The sequence below is a fragment of the Pyrus communis genome, chromosome 6, assembly GCF_041283825.1.
Source record: "Pyrus communis isolate YQ-2024b chromosome 6, ASM4128382v1, whole genome shotgun sequence".
In the NCBI taxonomy this organism is placed as follows: domain Eukaryota; kingdom Viridiplantae; phylum Streptophyta; class Magnoliopsida; order Rosales; family Rosaceae; genus Pyrus; species Pyrus communis.
The window spans coordinates 10,073,543-10,089,318 of NC_142570.1; the positions used below are offsets into that span (position 1 = coordinate 10,073,543).

General features: G+C 38.6%; 1 protein-coding gene across 1 annotated transcript; it reads left to right on the plus strand.

The window, feature by feature from the left end:
• The first annotated feature begins 100 nt into the window (after window positions 1-100).
• Window positions 101-2,508, plus strand: LOC137709914 (uncharacterized). Its single transcript, XM_068448897.2, has 3 exons — window positions 101-283; window positions 396-525; window positions 1,460-2,508. The coding sequence occupies exons 1-3, from the start codon at window positions 151-153 to the stop codon at window positions 2,178-2,180; spliced, it is 984 nt and encodes a 327-aa protein (XP_068304998.2). The 5' UTR covers window positions 101-150; the 3' UTR covers window positions 2,181-2,508.
• Window positions 2,509-15,776: the final 13,268 nt, after the last annotated feature.

A 15,776-nucleotide genomic window follows, 5' to 3' on the forward strand; every position in this document is an offset into this window, starting at 1 on the left:
AGAAGATGGCCCATTTGTACTTTCTCTTACTTTTAAAAGGGCTGTGAGAGAGGGACCCAACGATTGCAAGAGCCATCTGAATTTCAATTCCCATGCAAACTCTGGATTGATCAGGCAACCAAAAAAAGTAGAGGAGCATATATTTACCAAATGGGTCACCACTATTGTTGCAAACAAAGAAAGGTTAAGAGAGGGCTTTGGTCCCCTGAGGAAGATGAAAAGCTCGTTAGATACATCACCACATATGGTCATGGCTGTTGGAGAAAAGTTCCTGAGCAAGCTGGTCCTGATCTCTCTCTCTCTCTCTCTCTCTCATATATATACGTACAAAACTTTGCATGAATTAACTTTGTGATTAGGGTTTTGACGTTTATATGTGTGCGTGTGGTTTTTAGGGCTTCAAAGGTGCGGTAAGAGCTGTCGCTTGAGATGGCTCAATTACTTGAGGCCTGATATCAAAAGAGGAGGGTTTACACCAGAGGAGGAGAAATTGATTATTAGATTTCATGGGGTTGTAGGAAACAGGTGCAAATTGGAGTAACCCTACATTAATTTGCATTCTAATTATTCTTACTTTAGGGTTTTTGCATTCTCCCGAACCACCAACATGACTAATTCCTAGCCCCAAAATCATTTTAATTTCTCAACGTGTTATCCAGAAGAGTAAATTGAAGCTATCTATATATGAGGTTTCACCTCATAATTAAATATTGGGTTGATTTAAGCCATTGCGGTTAGCCTAGTGGTAAGGTAGATGAGTAAGAGTATACTATGTTCTGGATTCAAAAGATTTAGATTAAAAGGTTAGTTAGCTATTGCCAATAACTGGATTAATCCGAATTTAGTTGTTAAAGTAATGGCTGGTTTGGTATTGTTGTACTTTGAAAAAAAAAATTGTTTCTGCTGTGCTGTGAGAATAAGCAACTGTGAAATAAAGAAACAGAGTGTTTGGTAAACTTTTTTGTAAAAGTACTTTTGAAAAAAAAAAAAGCAGTACTATAGTGTTTGATAAACTTTTATGTAAAACAAATGTGAAAAAAAACTGGTTTTTCAAAGCTGGGTTTTGCAGCTTTGTGTTTTTGGTTTTTTTTCATCCAAAACTGTAAAAAAAAAACTGAAGCTGAATGTTTACCAAACATAAAAAAGCTCCCAGCTTTTTTTGATAGCTACTTTTTTTTTCAGAATCACCTCAGTACCAAACTAGGGCTTAGTTTCTTTTTCTGAAAAGGTTAAACTTACTTGTTTCAGCTAGCACTGTCATTCATGCACCTTATTATTTTGGTGAGTCTAGTTTTCCTTCGATCTTAATATCTTACAATTCTAGTGTCACAAACATTGTTAGCAGATGAAAATTTTGAAATTTGTTTTCCTTTGATCTTTAGTACCTTGCATGATTCTTTAATTGGGGATGTGATCGTCGGTGCCGCTTTTCACTCTAACATGAATTAATAAATTGTAGATGGACGCATATAGCAAAATGCCTACCCGGAAGAACCGACAATGAGATAAAGAACTACTGGAATTCATGGATTAAAAAGAAGCTAGAAAAGCCTTCTTCACCACCAACCACATCTCCTTCAAATCTTGATCATCAGCACAATTATCAAATGGGTTGCAGTTATCCAAACCAACAAGTTTTTATGAACCAAAATTTTATTACAAAACCTACAGCAGCTAGGGATCAAATCCTATACCCTTCTCCATACCCTCTATTCATGTTTGATGCTGTTTCACTTGATGAGACTACCAACAACAACACTAATGTACAATCAGCCGATCAGCATTTTCCACTTGCCAGGTCGAATAATTTGAACAACAACGGAACATGGATTTTGGATCAGCAGCAACAGCATCAAGTTCAAGCCTTTCCTTCTTCTACAGCACCATTTACAAACAATAATATGGATGCACAGATTCTACCATCCCTCCTAGGGTCAAGCATTGGAAACAATAACATGGTTCCTATTGAAGTGGAGTCATGTAGCAATATTGATGAGGAAGAAGAGATTTCAATGGAGTGCTTGCAAAGTACTACACAGGAGCTGAATGCATTGGTACATTCCCGCCAGGCTCAACAGTGTTCATCAAACAACTTTCATTTTTGGGACAATGTTGAAGGACCAACTTCATCTAATTTGAGATCAGCTAATATATTTTCTTCTTTCCCATCATATCTATAAGAGGCCTGATGATGATGATAACGACAAATATGATGATGAATCGATGATGATGACGATGGTGATGATGATGTGGTGATGGTGGCGGTGGTGCTGGTAGTGATGGTAACGATGACTAGCTAAAGCTTCCCCCCATCAGCCTGGCCTTGAAGGAAGAAACTTGCAGTTTCAGGTTTCAGGAAACCTATATTTACGTAATACTTTTAACTGTTATACTGTGAAATACGATTATGTATAGAAAACAAAGTATATATATGATGTGTATAAATGGATGCAATGTTCCTACTCGAGTTTAATTCTTGAAATCAGAAGTACTAATTAAGGAATAAAAGCTCAAGCAAGAGAAATAATTTCATGCATGCATGTGGCCTGTCGGTTACCAAACCTCATGCGTAATACTGGCAGAGCCACTACTAGAAGAAAAACTAACATATTTTGGAGCGGTGGAGCAAGTATTTCTACAACAACTAATCACTTGCATGTGATTAATTGTTCCAGTTAGAGCCTTCGTATTAAAGAATTTGAGTTCGAACCCTCCTCTCTTCAGTTTAATTCAAATTAGATCTAATTTTGCTTGTAATTGAAAACACTAATCAGGTTGATGAGTGATGTAGAAAATTCTATATATCCTTAGGTAATTAAGTTAATTTTTCCTTATAATTAACTAGGGCTGGATCTGGTCATAACCTTATATAGGGTTACAATTTTGTCAATTCACTTCCTAGGACTTGTTGGAATCAATTTGTACGAAGGAAAAGGGCATTTTTTTTGTAGCAGCGTTAGAATCAGGTCATGAAGAGAAAGGGAGAAGTTGATTTCGGGTTTGATTTTGTCAAGGGTTGTTGAAGAATTGAAGTGAGGCACCTACAGTGGCATTAAGTGAAGAGGGATGGAGGATAATAGGCCCAGATTTGCGAAGAAATTTATGTGGTTTATGTTGTTTTAAACTTATGGAATGACAAATATCTTGCGTAGAATTATACAAAAATCTAGAGGTGGGCACGGTTCGGTTTGGAGCAGTTTCAAACGGTATTAGTTCGGTTTTAAAAACTATTAAGTTTTTAGACATCATAAAGAGTGCTCTTAAAGGGTACAAATTAAACATAACCAGTAGCTAATCAAACCACTAGAAAATGCCATAATCCATATTTAAAATGAAACTAATCCCTCATTAAAAACTAGTAAAAATCCTCACAGAGCAACCTTAATTATTAGCTAGCTAGGTACCAATTGCACGCAAAAATTAGGGCTTGGGAAGAAGAAATGAATGAATTATTAGGCGTTCGAACCAAATTCGTGCACCACTGTATGTAGAGGAAGTGCACAAACACGGACAACCTATAAAATAATAAACAACCTTGAGCAAGCCTAGGACAGGAGAGAGGGGTCGGCCAAAGGCTGTTTGACGGTCAAGTTAGTGAACTGTTTTAGACTCAAGCAACGGGCAAGAGAATTCAAGTATAAAGATTGCGTTATTAGAGACGAACCCTAGATGGGTGTATTTATGCCTTGGGGAGAGAGACTTTTTTAGGATAGAATCCTCGTTCTAAGTCGGTAAAATCCTAAAGGATATCTAGAAGTAGATATTGCATTTTCTTAGGAGTTGTGATTACTTACATCATACACCAATTCCTAGATTGTATGAACTCTAAGACTTATAAGGATCTAATTGTGTCCATATCTGGATCAGATTGCGTGTCTTATGGAACAAGCATGGTCATCCAATGGATTCACTTGGATTTCACATATAGCCCCAAAACAGGATGATGGTGGTACCGCTGCTCCATCTAATACAACCCTACTTGGAGCTGGTGAGTCCATGACCTGTCTTCTAAGGTAACTGTATTCGGATAAGCAAACTCCAACCCTAGAAAATTATGGCCCTTTAAATGGTTTGCAACTTTACATGTATACTCTGTGCAGTAGATAACATATATCAATGATCCAATGCTAAGACATATGTATATTAGTTACCCAGCAAACAGACTTGCACCTTCAAATCTGTCATGCCCTGATCCCAACATACATCCAAGATCGACATGTGACGACACCAAGTACCCGTATATCTATCTTACCTCGCCTCCGGCTATGAACAAAGTAAAACTCAAGTCCCAAATTCGTAGTAATTTTTCGTATATTTTATGGCCGCATCTAACCTCCTTGTTACATTGCCTACGTACCCTAAATAGGGATTAAGTCATTCGTAGTTCACCAAACACTACACTCGACTTTTATCACAATACTTTTAAGTAGAAAATCATTGCAATCATCAATCAATTATTAGAACTTGACAAGCATAAAATTACTAGGTTCAGGGCTACATAACAATCCCACATGACAATCAACATTTCCACTTCATCCATCACATAAATCATTCCACAATCACTCCAATTAATCAATTCCATGAATCACATATGCATGATATTAACATTTAACTATGTTAATCAATCAACAAGATCACATATCAATTCATGAATTTAATTAAAGAACTCTACATAATTCCCTACTTGGATTAAAAGCAATAGTATGGTAAATTTCATTTATATTCACAAGATCTAATGTGTTTAATCCCTATTCACTCGAATCTAAGGGCCAGACTAACTTTATGGAAGTGAGCAAGAGTAAGGATTCCAGACCACTCAACGGAATCCAACAAAACTATAGTCGCCTATTTCAAATGTGCCAAGTACAACTAATCCTCATCACCCTTAGAATGCGTATAGTCCCCCATCGCGGATATACCAAGCAAAACCATAGGCATAATCTCATTGTGCAGGCAGTGATCACCTATCGCAGATATACCAAGCCTGATCACCCATGAATACGTATGGTCCACCATCGTGGATATACCAAGCAGGACCACATCCTAACTCTAGGTAGTGATCACCCATCGTAGATATACTAAGCATGATCATTCCTAGAATGAATATGGTCCCCCATTGCGGATATATCAAGCATGATGATGCGAGAATCATACGCACACAAATTAAACCCTCTTTTTATCAATTGTAGTGAAGAATGTAAGTAGGGATCGTTCTGGACCGGGGATTAGGAGGGATTGTTAATCACTTGGAAACTGACTCAATTACGTAAAAACAAGTTTCAAACACTATACTAGACTCAAAGAATGCAAAACTAACCTTTAAAACACCAAAACAAACCAAAAGACTCAAAACAGCACCAAAACACTCAAAACTGCCTTAAAAACACAATCTGGGCAGTTTTGAACACTAGACACAACTTTGGACGAAAATTGGTTTTACTTTGACCTAAGACACTTAAAAACACAAACTAAAGTGATTTCTAACTACTATGACTCAACAAAGTAAAGGGGGATTGGTTTTGGACGAATTTAAAAACAAAACAAACTTTTTAAATTAGAACAGATTGTAAAACGAATTTGATGGAATTGAATGGATGGGAAGCTAGCTAAGGGGTTCATCTCCACACATGTTATACTTGCATATAAAACGATTTCCAATTGCTTTTCAATAACCCATGAATTCTCAACGCCCCAAGTTAATTAGGTTCGCTTAAATTAACCTTCAGATTTTCCTAACGTTATTGAATTGGATGATTGCATACGACAACCCAAAACATTCCCCACAAGTCCCCTACATGATTGCATAATAGAGATACAAGCAAGAATCATTAAGTTCTATGAAAACCATAAGCATTGACGAAGCACTTGTTACTATGATTGCATGAAACTTATGCCAAGAATTTACTTAACGCGATTGAGATCATCAACCTTTACTACTTATGAATATAATTCCATAACGATTAGATGAAATTTCCTTATATCCTAGCATCCAATTTATGCATGATAATTAAGCGTGCACTCTCAACCAACACACACAAATCAATGTAATTCACATAGATAAGTAAATTGAATTCACAACTTATGAAACGCAATTAGAAGTGATCAAATCATATCGCAAGCATAAACATGTATTTCGAATCCCCCCTAGCCAAGGGGGGGGTTTAGTTCCTCATACGCACAAAACAAAGAGAATTGAAATTAAACATTGAATTCAAAGGAAAAGAAACACCTAGAAATTCCAGCGACGCGAACTCGAATTGCATGAACTTCCGAGCTTCCTTCTCCTCCTCCTTGGTGCGGCAAAGGTCTAGGGACAGGTTTAGGGCTTTAGGTGTATGGATGCATGGTTATGGAGGGGTGTAGTAGTGTTTAGGGGAAGGGGATGGTGCGGCAAAGCTTAAAACTAAGGAGAAAGGTGTTTGGTGGCTGCGGCAAGGGTGTGGAGAGGGTTGGACGAATTTCTGGAATTAATGAATGTGTATGAGAGGTGGTTATCTGATCTAGGGGTTAATATGAGTATATATAGGCACTTAAAACCCTAGGGTAATCAGATATGGACTTGAATAACCCAAATCCACAAGGAAATAGGCTTAGAAATCAGAAATAGAAAGGGATAATGCTTCCTAGGTGCAGCAGGTAAGGAGATAAGGTGATAAGGCTTCTAGAATGCCTTGCAAGGCAAGGGAAATCAGCTTTCTAGAAGGATTTGGTGCGCCACTTTTGTAGGAGATAAGATAAGGTTCCTAGAATCATGTTTTAAGGGCCAAATTTGTAGGGAAAAAGAGATAAGGGTGCGGCACCTTTGTAGGGATAATGTTAGGGCTTCTAGAAAGCCTAAAAACTAAGGGGATTTGGATAAAACCCACGGCAAAGATAGGATAGGGCATCTAAGGCTTCTAGAAACCCTCCAAGATAAGGTAAAGTGCATGGCATCCCTATAGGATTAGGATAAGGTGTCCTAAAGTGTTTAGGACTCCTCTTTGTTGCTGAAAACCTTGTGCATTAGGATTAGGAAAGCTAATCCTTCTTCATCTTGGACTTCTTCTCCTTCTTGGACTTGGAAAGCTTCTTTGTTGCTTCACTTGAGACCATATGGATTTTGACTTTCCTTCATCAAGTAGGAAACCTTATTTGAGTAGGAATCTTCATTCTTCTAGGAATCCTAATTCAACTAGGAAACCCATCTTAACTAGGAATCCTAATTCAACTAGGAAACCATCTTCCATTTAGGGACTTTCCTACTTCAACTAGGAAACCTTGCTCAAGTAGGAATCATCATCTTCAAGTCTTCAATTTCGTCCATCCTCTTGGCTCCAAGCATATGATGTCCATTCCAAGCTCTAATTTGCTCCAAAAGGCTCCAAAATGCATCCTTTTGCATACTTTGCCCTTAAAACCTGAAAACACATAGAACTAGCTTAAAAGACTACTTTACTAAGGAAAAACACTATAAATGCACAAAAACAAGCTAAACTAAGGTGCGTAAATATGCTCCTATCAAATTCCCCCACACTTAGCTTTTGCTAGTCCTCGAGCAAAACAAAATGAAACAAAGTAAATAACGAAGTAAAACGAGTAAAACGCAACCTACACCTTCCAACAATCGCCTAAGGGATTTCCAATGCACATGACATATTAAAAATCATCATTCCCACAGATTTTAGCCATCTTTACGCTTAAGCCTTTACTTAATCATAGTCACTACTCATTAGTTCACAAATAACCAATTAAAACATGATTTTGAATGTAGTAACATGCCTTAGAGAATTTCCTCAATTCCTTACTAGATATGCACTCAATTTTCACACAGATTTTCTGACTACACACCCTATACTAGTTATATGTGAGAAGATTGATGTAAATATGAAAACGAATGCTCACATATATGTATGACAAAGAAGCACTTTCCGGAGTTAATAACATGTTTAGATATGATCTCATGAATGGAACGTTACTACTTAGATGCGAGAACCAGTGACACCATATTCTCGTACCAATTTTAGACTCCACAAATTGAGACACATAACACTCAAGATTAAAGTCAAGGGTTGTGACGGGGCTAGGGGTATTGGCTAACAAAGAAAGGTAAAGGATAAAACAAACGTTCTTAAAACAATAGTAAGCAAAGCAATGAACTTGATACTTAGAATTCACTTTAGAGTGCAGAAAATAACTTTAAACACAAAGGGGAATACACGTGCATACTTAGGGTCAAATGCAACGTTTTGGACCCTTTCTTCAATAACCAACAACTTAGAGCTCATTTTATGCTCTTTCAACTCCTTTTCATACTTTTCACAACTTTTTCTTTTTTTTCTTTTTATTTTCCACGAATTTTTTTTTTTTTTTTTTTTTCTTTTCCTTGCCGTGCCTCATTCAAGACTTTGGCACACCCATATATCAAGAATCCTTCCCCCACACTTGTTTTCTACAATGCAATAATCAAAATGAATTCATCTTTGAGTTATGCTTTTACTATGCTTCAAGAACAAAGGTATGGGTGGTCCTACTCTAGGCTAGGTGAGGATAATTGTGGGTTAACAAAGAAAGTAGGCTACACAAGGCTCAACGGGGTTAAATCCTACAAAACAAATGAAATAGGGAAATATGGCAATTTGGCTATGGTGGTCACTACTAACTTCATCTTGAATATGTGTTATGCAATTCAATAACATGTTTTGAATGAAATTGGCATGAGTTCTAGTATTTGGAACTAAATGATGAAACGCCTTCTAAGTAGTAACCAAGCAAAGAATAATGAGATCATGCAACGACTTTAGAAAACAAGAATGCACAGATTTTAACTCTCCAAATAAACGTTTAGGCTCAAGTCTCACAAGGTTAGCATTAGTTTGAGTTCCTTCCTTCAAGCATGTTACAAAAACTGATTTTTTTTTTTCTTTTTGATTACATGTGAAGTCATAAGTTATAACCACAACCAAGCATAAACAAAGAGTAAATCAAACTTTCATCCATGTTAATCATTCTCTTTAACAGTCATGCAATTACAAACCGAATCCTCATCATTGTGTTGGAAGGTACCCTAAGACACAAACAAACACACAAAAACAACTTAAAAACAACTCTTTTTGGGTTTTCAAAACAATTTTTTCAATTTTTTTTTTGGGATTTTCGGATTTTTAGAACAACAAATACTACAACACACCAAAACAGCCTAAAAACAGCAAGAAACAACATTTGAAATTATGGGTGACAAAACCCTACGAATTTGCATCAAAACACTTTGGTTACCCCCCCCCCCCCCCACACTTAAATCAAACATTGTCCTCAATGTTTCAAGCATAGACTCACACAAATAACAAACAACAAACAAAACAACATCTAACAACCTAACATGGCAGAAACAAAATCAACAACAAAGAGAAGAGTTTAGGAACGCAAATCTGGAATTTGGAGTGCTTTCTAGGTCTTCCTTTGTTGAATGCATGGGTTGCCTCCCAAGTAGCGCTTGCTTTAACGTCGTGCAGCCGGACGAACATTCTTCTTATCCTCTCTTGGAGCCCACGGCATGGAGTGGGATGTCCTCCACAACTTGCCCTTCAACACTTTCGTAATATGGCTCTATGAATGGGAGGGGATAGTGATCCTCCTTAATGGTGGTATTTTGGTTCCTATAGTTCATGTAGACGCTCCTACCACCTTGAAATCGATTTGGAACCTGCACCAAAGAAGGTAACAACCTATTAGTTGAAATGGGAATTGAAATTGGGATTGACGACTTACAAACATATTGTGGTGAAGGCTCAAAATCGGCAGCCCTATCAACAATGTCACCATGGCTACTTTCGGCCATGTTGGGTGGTTGTAGGGCAATCACTCCAAGTTCTTCTCCAATGGTGGTTCTTGATACATCCTTCTTGATAAGTGTGGATCCTTTCGGCCTTATATCCTTATGCACATGTATGACAAAACAAGAATGACTATCATTAGGATTCTTAATAGAGTCATAAACATTGAATTTAATTATATCACCACCAAACTCCATTGTTAGTGCTCCTTTGGCCACATCAATCTTTGTTTAGGCTGTTTTCATGAACGGTCTTCCAAGTAGGAGTGGCAAGGGTGGAGAATGAACCGAATCGTCCATTTCAAGCACATAAAAATCTGCCGGGAATATCAAGTTATTCACCTGCACTAAAACATCTTCCAAAACTCCCTTTGGATAGGCATTAGATCTATCGGCCAATTGAATAATCACACCATCATTTTTCAATTCACCAAGGTTCATTGAAGCATAAATAGAGTAGGGCATGACGTTAATTGAAGCCCCTAAGTCTAACATAGCATTTTCAAACTTAGTTTGACCAATAATACAAGGAATTGTAAAGCTACCTGGATCCTTGCATTTTGGTGGTAACTTCCTTTGTAAAACAGCGGAAACGTTTTCACTTACCCGTACTACCTCTTTATGTGACGCCCTCTTCCTTGTAGTGCACAATTCCTTCAAGAACTTAGCGTATTTGGGCACTTGCTTTATTGCATCCAAAAGGGGGATATTGACTTGAACTTTCCGAAACGTCTCCAAAATGTCCTTTTCCGCTTCTTCTTTCTTTGTTTGCTTAAACCTACTAGGAAAAGGAACATTCGCAGGAAAATCATTAGTAGGAACAGAACTTGACACGTTTTTACCTTTATTGGATGAATTGGACGACTTGGGATCACTTGGAACTTGCGGCACATTTGGTTCCACCTTGGCCGTGAGTGGCCTTTGCTCCTCCTCTTCAATTCTCAACTCGCTCTCCTCGTTGGAACGTGATTTGGATGGTTTGAGGTCAGATCCGACTTGCTTTCCACTTCGCAAATGCATAGCTTTTGCAGATTCGAATCCACCTTTCGGATTGACCACCGTTGAGCTAGGCAACCTTCCTTGCTCACGAAATTGCCCCATGAACTCGGCAATCTGTCCCACTTGCTTCTCCAAGTTGTCCACCCTCTTGTCTTGGATTTGCCTCTCTTTGTTTTGAGTTTGGACTTCCTGCGTCAAAGTAGTAAGTAATTGAAAAATCTTATCATTATCACTTGAATTACCTACATTGCTTTGGGCAGGTTGTGCTTGGGCTTGTGGTGGTGCCAACGGCTTTTGATAGAAACCCGGGGGTTGTTGCCTAAATCCGCTTTGTTGTTGACCTTGTTGGGGGTCTCGCCATTTGAAATTCGGATGATCACGCCAACCGGGATTGTAAGTATTAGAAAACGGATCACCACGTGTTTGGTATTGGTTGCCATATCCCACGGCATTGAGTGTCTCCCACCCTCCATTCTCGATTAATTTTGGGCACTTGTCTGTAGGGTGTTCTTGCATGGAGCATACGCCACAAGAAGCTACGGTTTTGACTTTTGGACCTTCCACCACCTGAGAAAGCAACGTAGTAAGGTTAGCCATTTGATTTTGAAGTTCGGTTATGGCACTTACCTCATTGACTTGGTGTTGCCGTGGGGTACTCCTCTGTCCAACGCCTTTATATTGTTGAGCGTTCAACGCTCGATTAGCAATCAACATCTTTGCAGCCATAGGGGTCTTGTCCACCAATGCTCCTCCCGCTGAGGCATCTAGCATTTGACGTTCAATAGGTAGAAGTCCCTCGTAAAAGTATTGTAGAAGTAGTTCCTCCTTCATTTAATGTTGTGGACATGAAGCAACAAGAGATTTAAAACGTTCATAATAAGTAGGAAAGGATTCACCTTCATCTTGTTGAATTCCACTTATCCTTTTTCGTAGGAGGATGACTCGAGAAGTTGGTAAAAACTTCTCCAAGTAAGCTCGTTTCATGCTCTCCCATGATGTGACAGTTCCGGGAGCCAATTCGTACAACCAATCTTTCGCTTTCTCTTGGAGAGAAAAGGGAAAGGCCTTCATCTTCAAGATGCTCTCATCCACGTTCACCGGAGTCATGCTTGAGCAAACGACTTCAAACTCCTTTAGATGCTTGTTCGGATCTTCCATGGATAGCCCATGGTACTTTGGAATGTGATGTAACAGGCTTGACTTCAATTCGAACTCAGCAGTCTTGTCTTGAGCCGCCCTTGGGTATTGGATGCACAAGGGTGCGGCATTGGCCAATCCCGAAGCGGAAAGCTCCTTGATTGTTCGGTTGTCCGCTGCCATGTCTTCCACTTCTTCTTCAAATTCAGAAACGGACTCAGAACTTGCACTTGATTCACTAGGTTCCGGGTTCTTCCTCTTACGTCTCAACTCACGCTCAAAATCGTCGTCAAAGTCTAAAATATGTTCGTGAACCGGATTAGAACTCCGAGTCATAAACAAGTACCTAAAACAAGAAACAAAATAACATAAGAATCTGATCTAATAAGAAAAACGAAGCACTTGTTACTATGATTGCATGAAACTTATGCCAAGAATTTACTTAACGCGATTGAGATCATCAACCTTTACTACTTATGAATATAATTCCATAACGATTAGATGAAATTTCCTTATATCCTAGCATCCAATTTATGCATGATAATTAAGCGTGCACTCTCAACCAACACACACAAATCAATGTAATTCACATAGATAAGTAAATTGAATTCACAACTTATGAAACGCAATTAGAAGTAATCAAATCATATCGCAAGCATAAACATGTATTTCGAATCCCCCCCTAGCCAAGGGGGGGTTTAGTTCCTCATACGCACAAAACAAAGAGAATTGAAATTAAACATTGAATTCAAAGGAAAAGAAACACCTAGAAATTCCAGCGACGCGAACTCGAATTGCATGAACTTCCGAGCTTCCTTCTCCTCCTCCTTGGTGCGGCAAAGGTCTAAGGACAGGTTTAGGGCTTTAGGTGTATGGATGCATGGTTATGGAGGGGTGTAGTAGTGTTTAGGGGAAGGGGATGGTGCGGCAAAGCTTAAAACTAAGGAGAAAGGTGTTTGGTGGCTGCGGCAAGGGTGTGGAGAGGGTTGGACGAATTTCTGGAATTAATGAATGTGTATGAGAGGTGGTTATCTGATCTAGGGGTTAATATGAGTATATATAGGCACTTAAAACCCTAGGGTAATCAGATATGGACTTGAATAACCCAAATCCACAAGGAAATAGGCTTAGAAATCAGAAATAGAAAGGGATAATGCTTCCTAGGTGCGGCAGGTAAGGAGATAAGGTGATAAGGCTTCTAGAATGCCTTGCAAGGCAAGGGAAATCAGCTTTCTAGAAGGATTTGGGGCGCCACTTTTGTAGGAGATAAGATAAGGTTCCTAGAATCATGTTTTAAGGGCCAAATTTGTAGGGAAAAAGAGATAAGGGTGCGGCACCTTTGTAGGGATAATGTTAGGGCTTCTAGAAAGCCTAAAAACTAAGGGGATTTGGATAAAACCCACGGCAAAGATAGGATAGGGCATCTAAGGCTTCTAGAAACCCTCCAAGATAAGGTAAAGTGCATGGCATCCCTATAGGATTAGGATAAGGTGTCCTAAAGTGTTTAGGACTCCTCTTTGTGGCTGAAAACCTTGTGCATTAGGATTAGGAAAGCTAATCCTTCTTCATCTTGGACTTCTTCTCCTTCTTGGACTTGGAAAGCTTCTTTGTTGCTTCACTTGAGACCATATGGATTTTGACTTTCCTTCATTAAGTAGGAAACCTTATTTGAGTAGGAATCTTCATTCTTCTAGGAATCCTAATTCAACTAGGAAACCCATCTTAACTAGGAATCCTAATTCAACTAGGAAACCATCTTCCATTTAGGGACTTTCCTACTTCAACTAGGAAACGTTGCTCAAGTAGGAATCATCATCTTCAAGTCTTCAATTTCGTCCATCATCTTGGCTCCAAGCATATGATGTCCATTCCAAGCTCTAATTTGCTCCAAAAGGCTCCAAAATGCATCCTTTTGCATACTTTGCCCTTAAAACCTGAAAACACATAGAACTAGCTTAAAAGACTACTTTACTAAGGAAAAACACTATAAATGCACAAAAACAAGCTAAACTAAGGTGCGTAAATATGCTCCTATCACATGACTATCCATGTACCACTGCTACACATCAACCATAAGCCAAACAATAATTGTCATCATGTCATTCACACAGGTATGCCAATCATGTACACATATGTTTTCCACACCATTCCACAATCGCATCAATCTATATCACATACCAAGCATCAAAATGCAGGGCTAAAGCAATAATGTTCAACCGAAGTCTACATCTCTAAAGAATCGGATTTCGGACCACTCAACAAAATCCAACAACATCAAGTTTCGAACCACTCAACGGAACCAAAGCACCAAGCAGGATTCCTGACCACTCAACGAAATCTAAACTAAGATACGATTCTGGACCACTCAATGGAATCGCAGAGTGGAAAGGATTTCATACCTCTCAACAGAATCCGAGTGGATACGATTCCAGACTACTCAACGGAATCGCGGAGTACAATGGATATCAGACCACTTAATGAAATCCAAGGTAGGATACAATTTTAGACCACTCAACGGAATCGCGGATCACGAGGGATTTCGAACCTCTCAACGGAATCCAAATGGAGCAAGGAACCAGACCACTTAATGGAACCCCAGTGGATACCCAGTTCTGGATCACTTAACAGAACCGAGCGGAAGGCCAAGAAACATATCAACGGCTCGAAGAACAAAACATGAACCAAGTGCTCAATTTACAAAGTCTCAACGAAATGAAACAAAGCACAAGTACTAAATTTAGAACGGATAAATGAAGGGAGAAATAAAACAATGAAACGGGATATGAAACAAGCTCTAAAGCAACAAACCCCCTAGCAATGGGTTAATGGTCCACTACTAGCCCTCACATTTCATCACATTATACCAATCATGCAAATCAAACCACATCTCAAATATGCATGTCAATCACATTTCACAAATATCATCAGTTCACAAGTCAAATCATGTTTAATAAACATAAGTCATTGGCTAATTATATAAAAATCACATTTAAATAGAAATCACATTTATAAAACCAATTCACAAATGATATCAATGTAAGAAATCAAGGTAATAACCATATCACATATATTCAAGTCACTCTCTAATCAATGTAGGCTCACTAGACTTCACTTAGGTATGATTTGGTATTGAGGTGATTTATAAAAAAACTGGTATGAAAAAAAGCTGAGAGAGTTTTTGGTGTTTGGTAAACACTCCAAATCTGCTTTATTTCAAAGTTTCAGATGAAAAAAAAAGCTAAAAATAGGAAGCTGCATTTTACAGCTTCAAAAAGCAGCTTATTTGAAAAACACGGAGCTACAGTAATCTTTTTAATGAATTTTTCAATTTGCCAACATTGCCCTCCTTTCTCCTTTCTCCTGCCTTCCTCACACTTTTAGACTCTCTCTCTCTCACGCTCTCTCGAAAAATACAGACTCTCTCTTGCACACCCTCTTCCTCTGTTACTTGTCGATACACCTCTTCCTCCTCCTCATTTTCATCTTTCTCCATCGGTCTCCGTGCCACAGACACCGCCGTCGCCTTCCCTCTTTCCTCTGGTAATCTTCTCTTGTCTAAAATTTCATTATTTATTTGTTTGGATTTTTAAAATTGGGGATGGGGAGAGTGAGTGAAAGAGGGGTGGGAAGAGTGAAAGGATGAAGTGTATGGGTATCGGGATAAAAAACTAGGGATGGAGGAAACAATTGGGGGGAAAAATTAGGGAAAAAATTAGGGTTTGTGGAGGAAACAAACCCTAAAAGAGGTAGGAGAGAGAGAAAGAATCGCTGAAGAGAGAGAGATATAGAGAGAGAAAGAGAAAGCGAAGCAAGAGGTAGTCATTTTCGTACT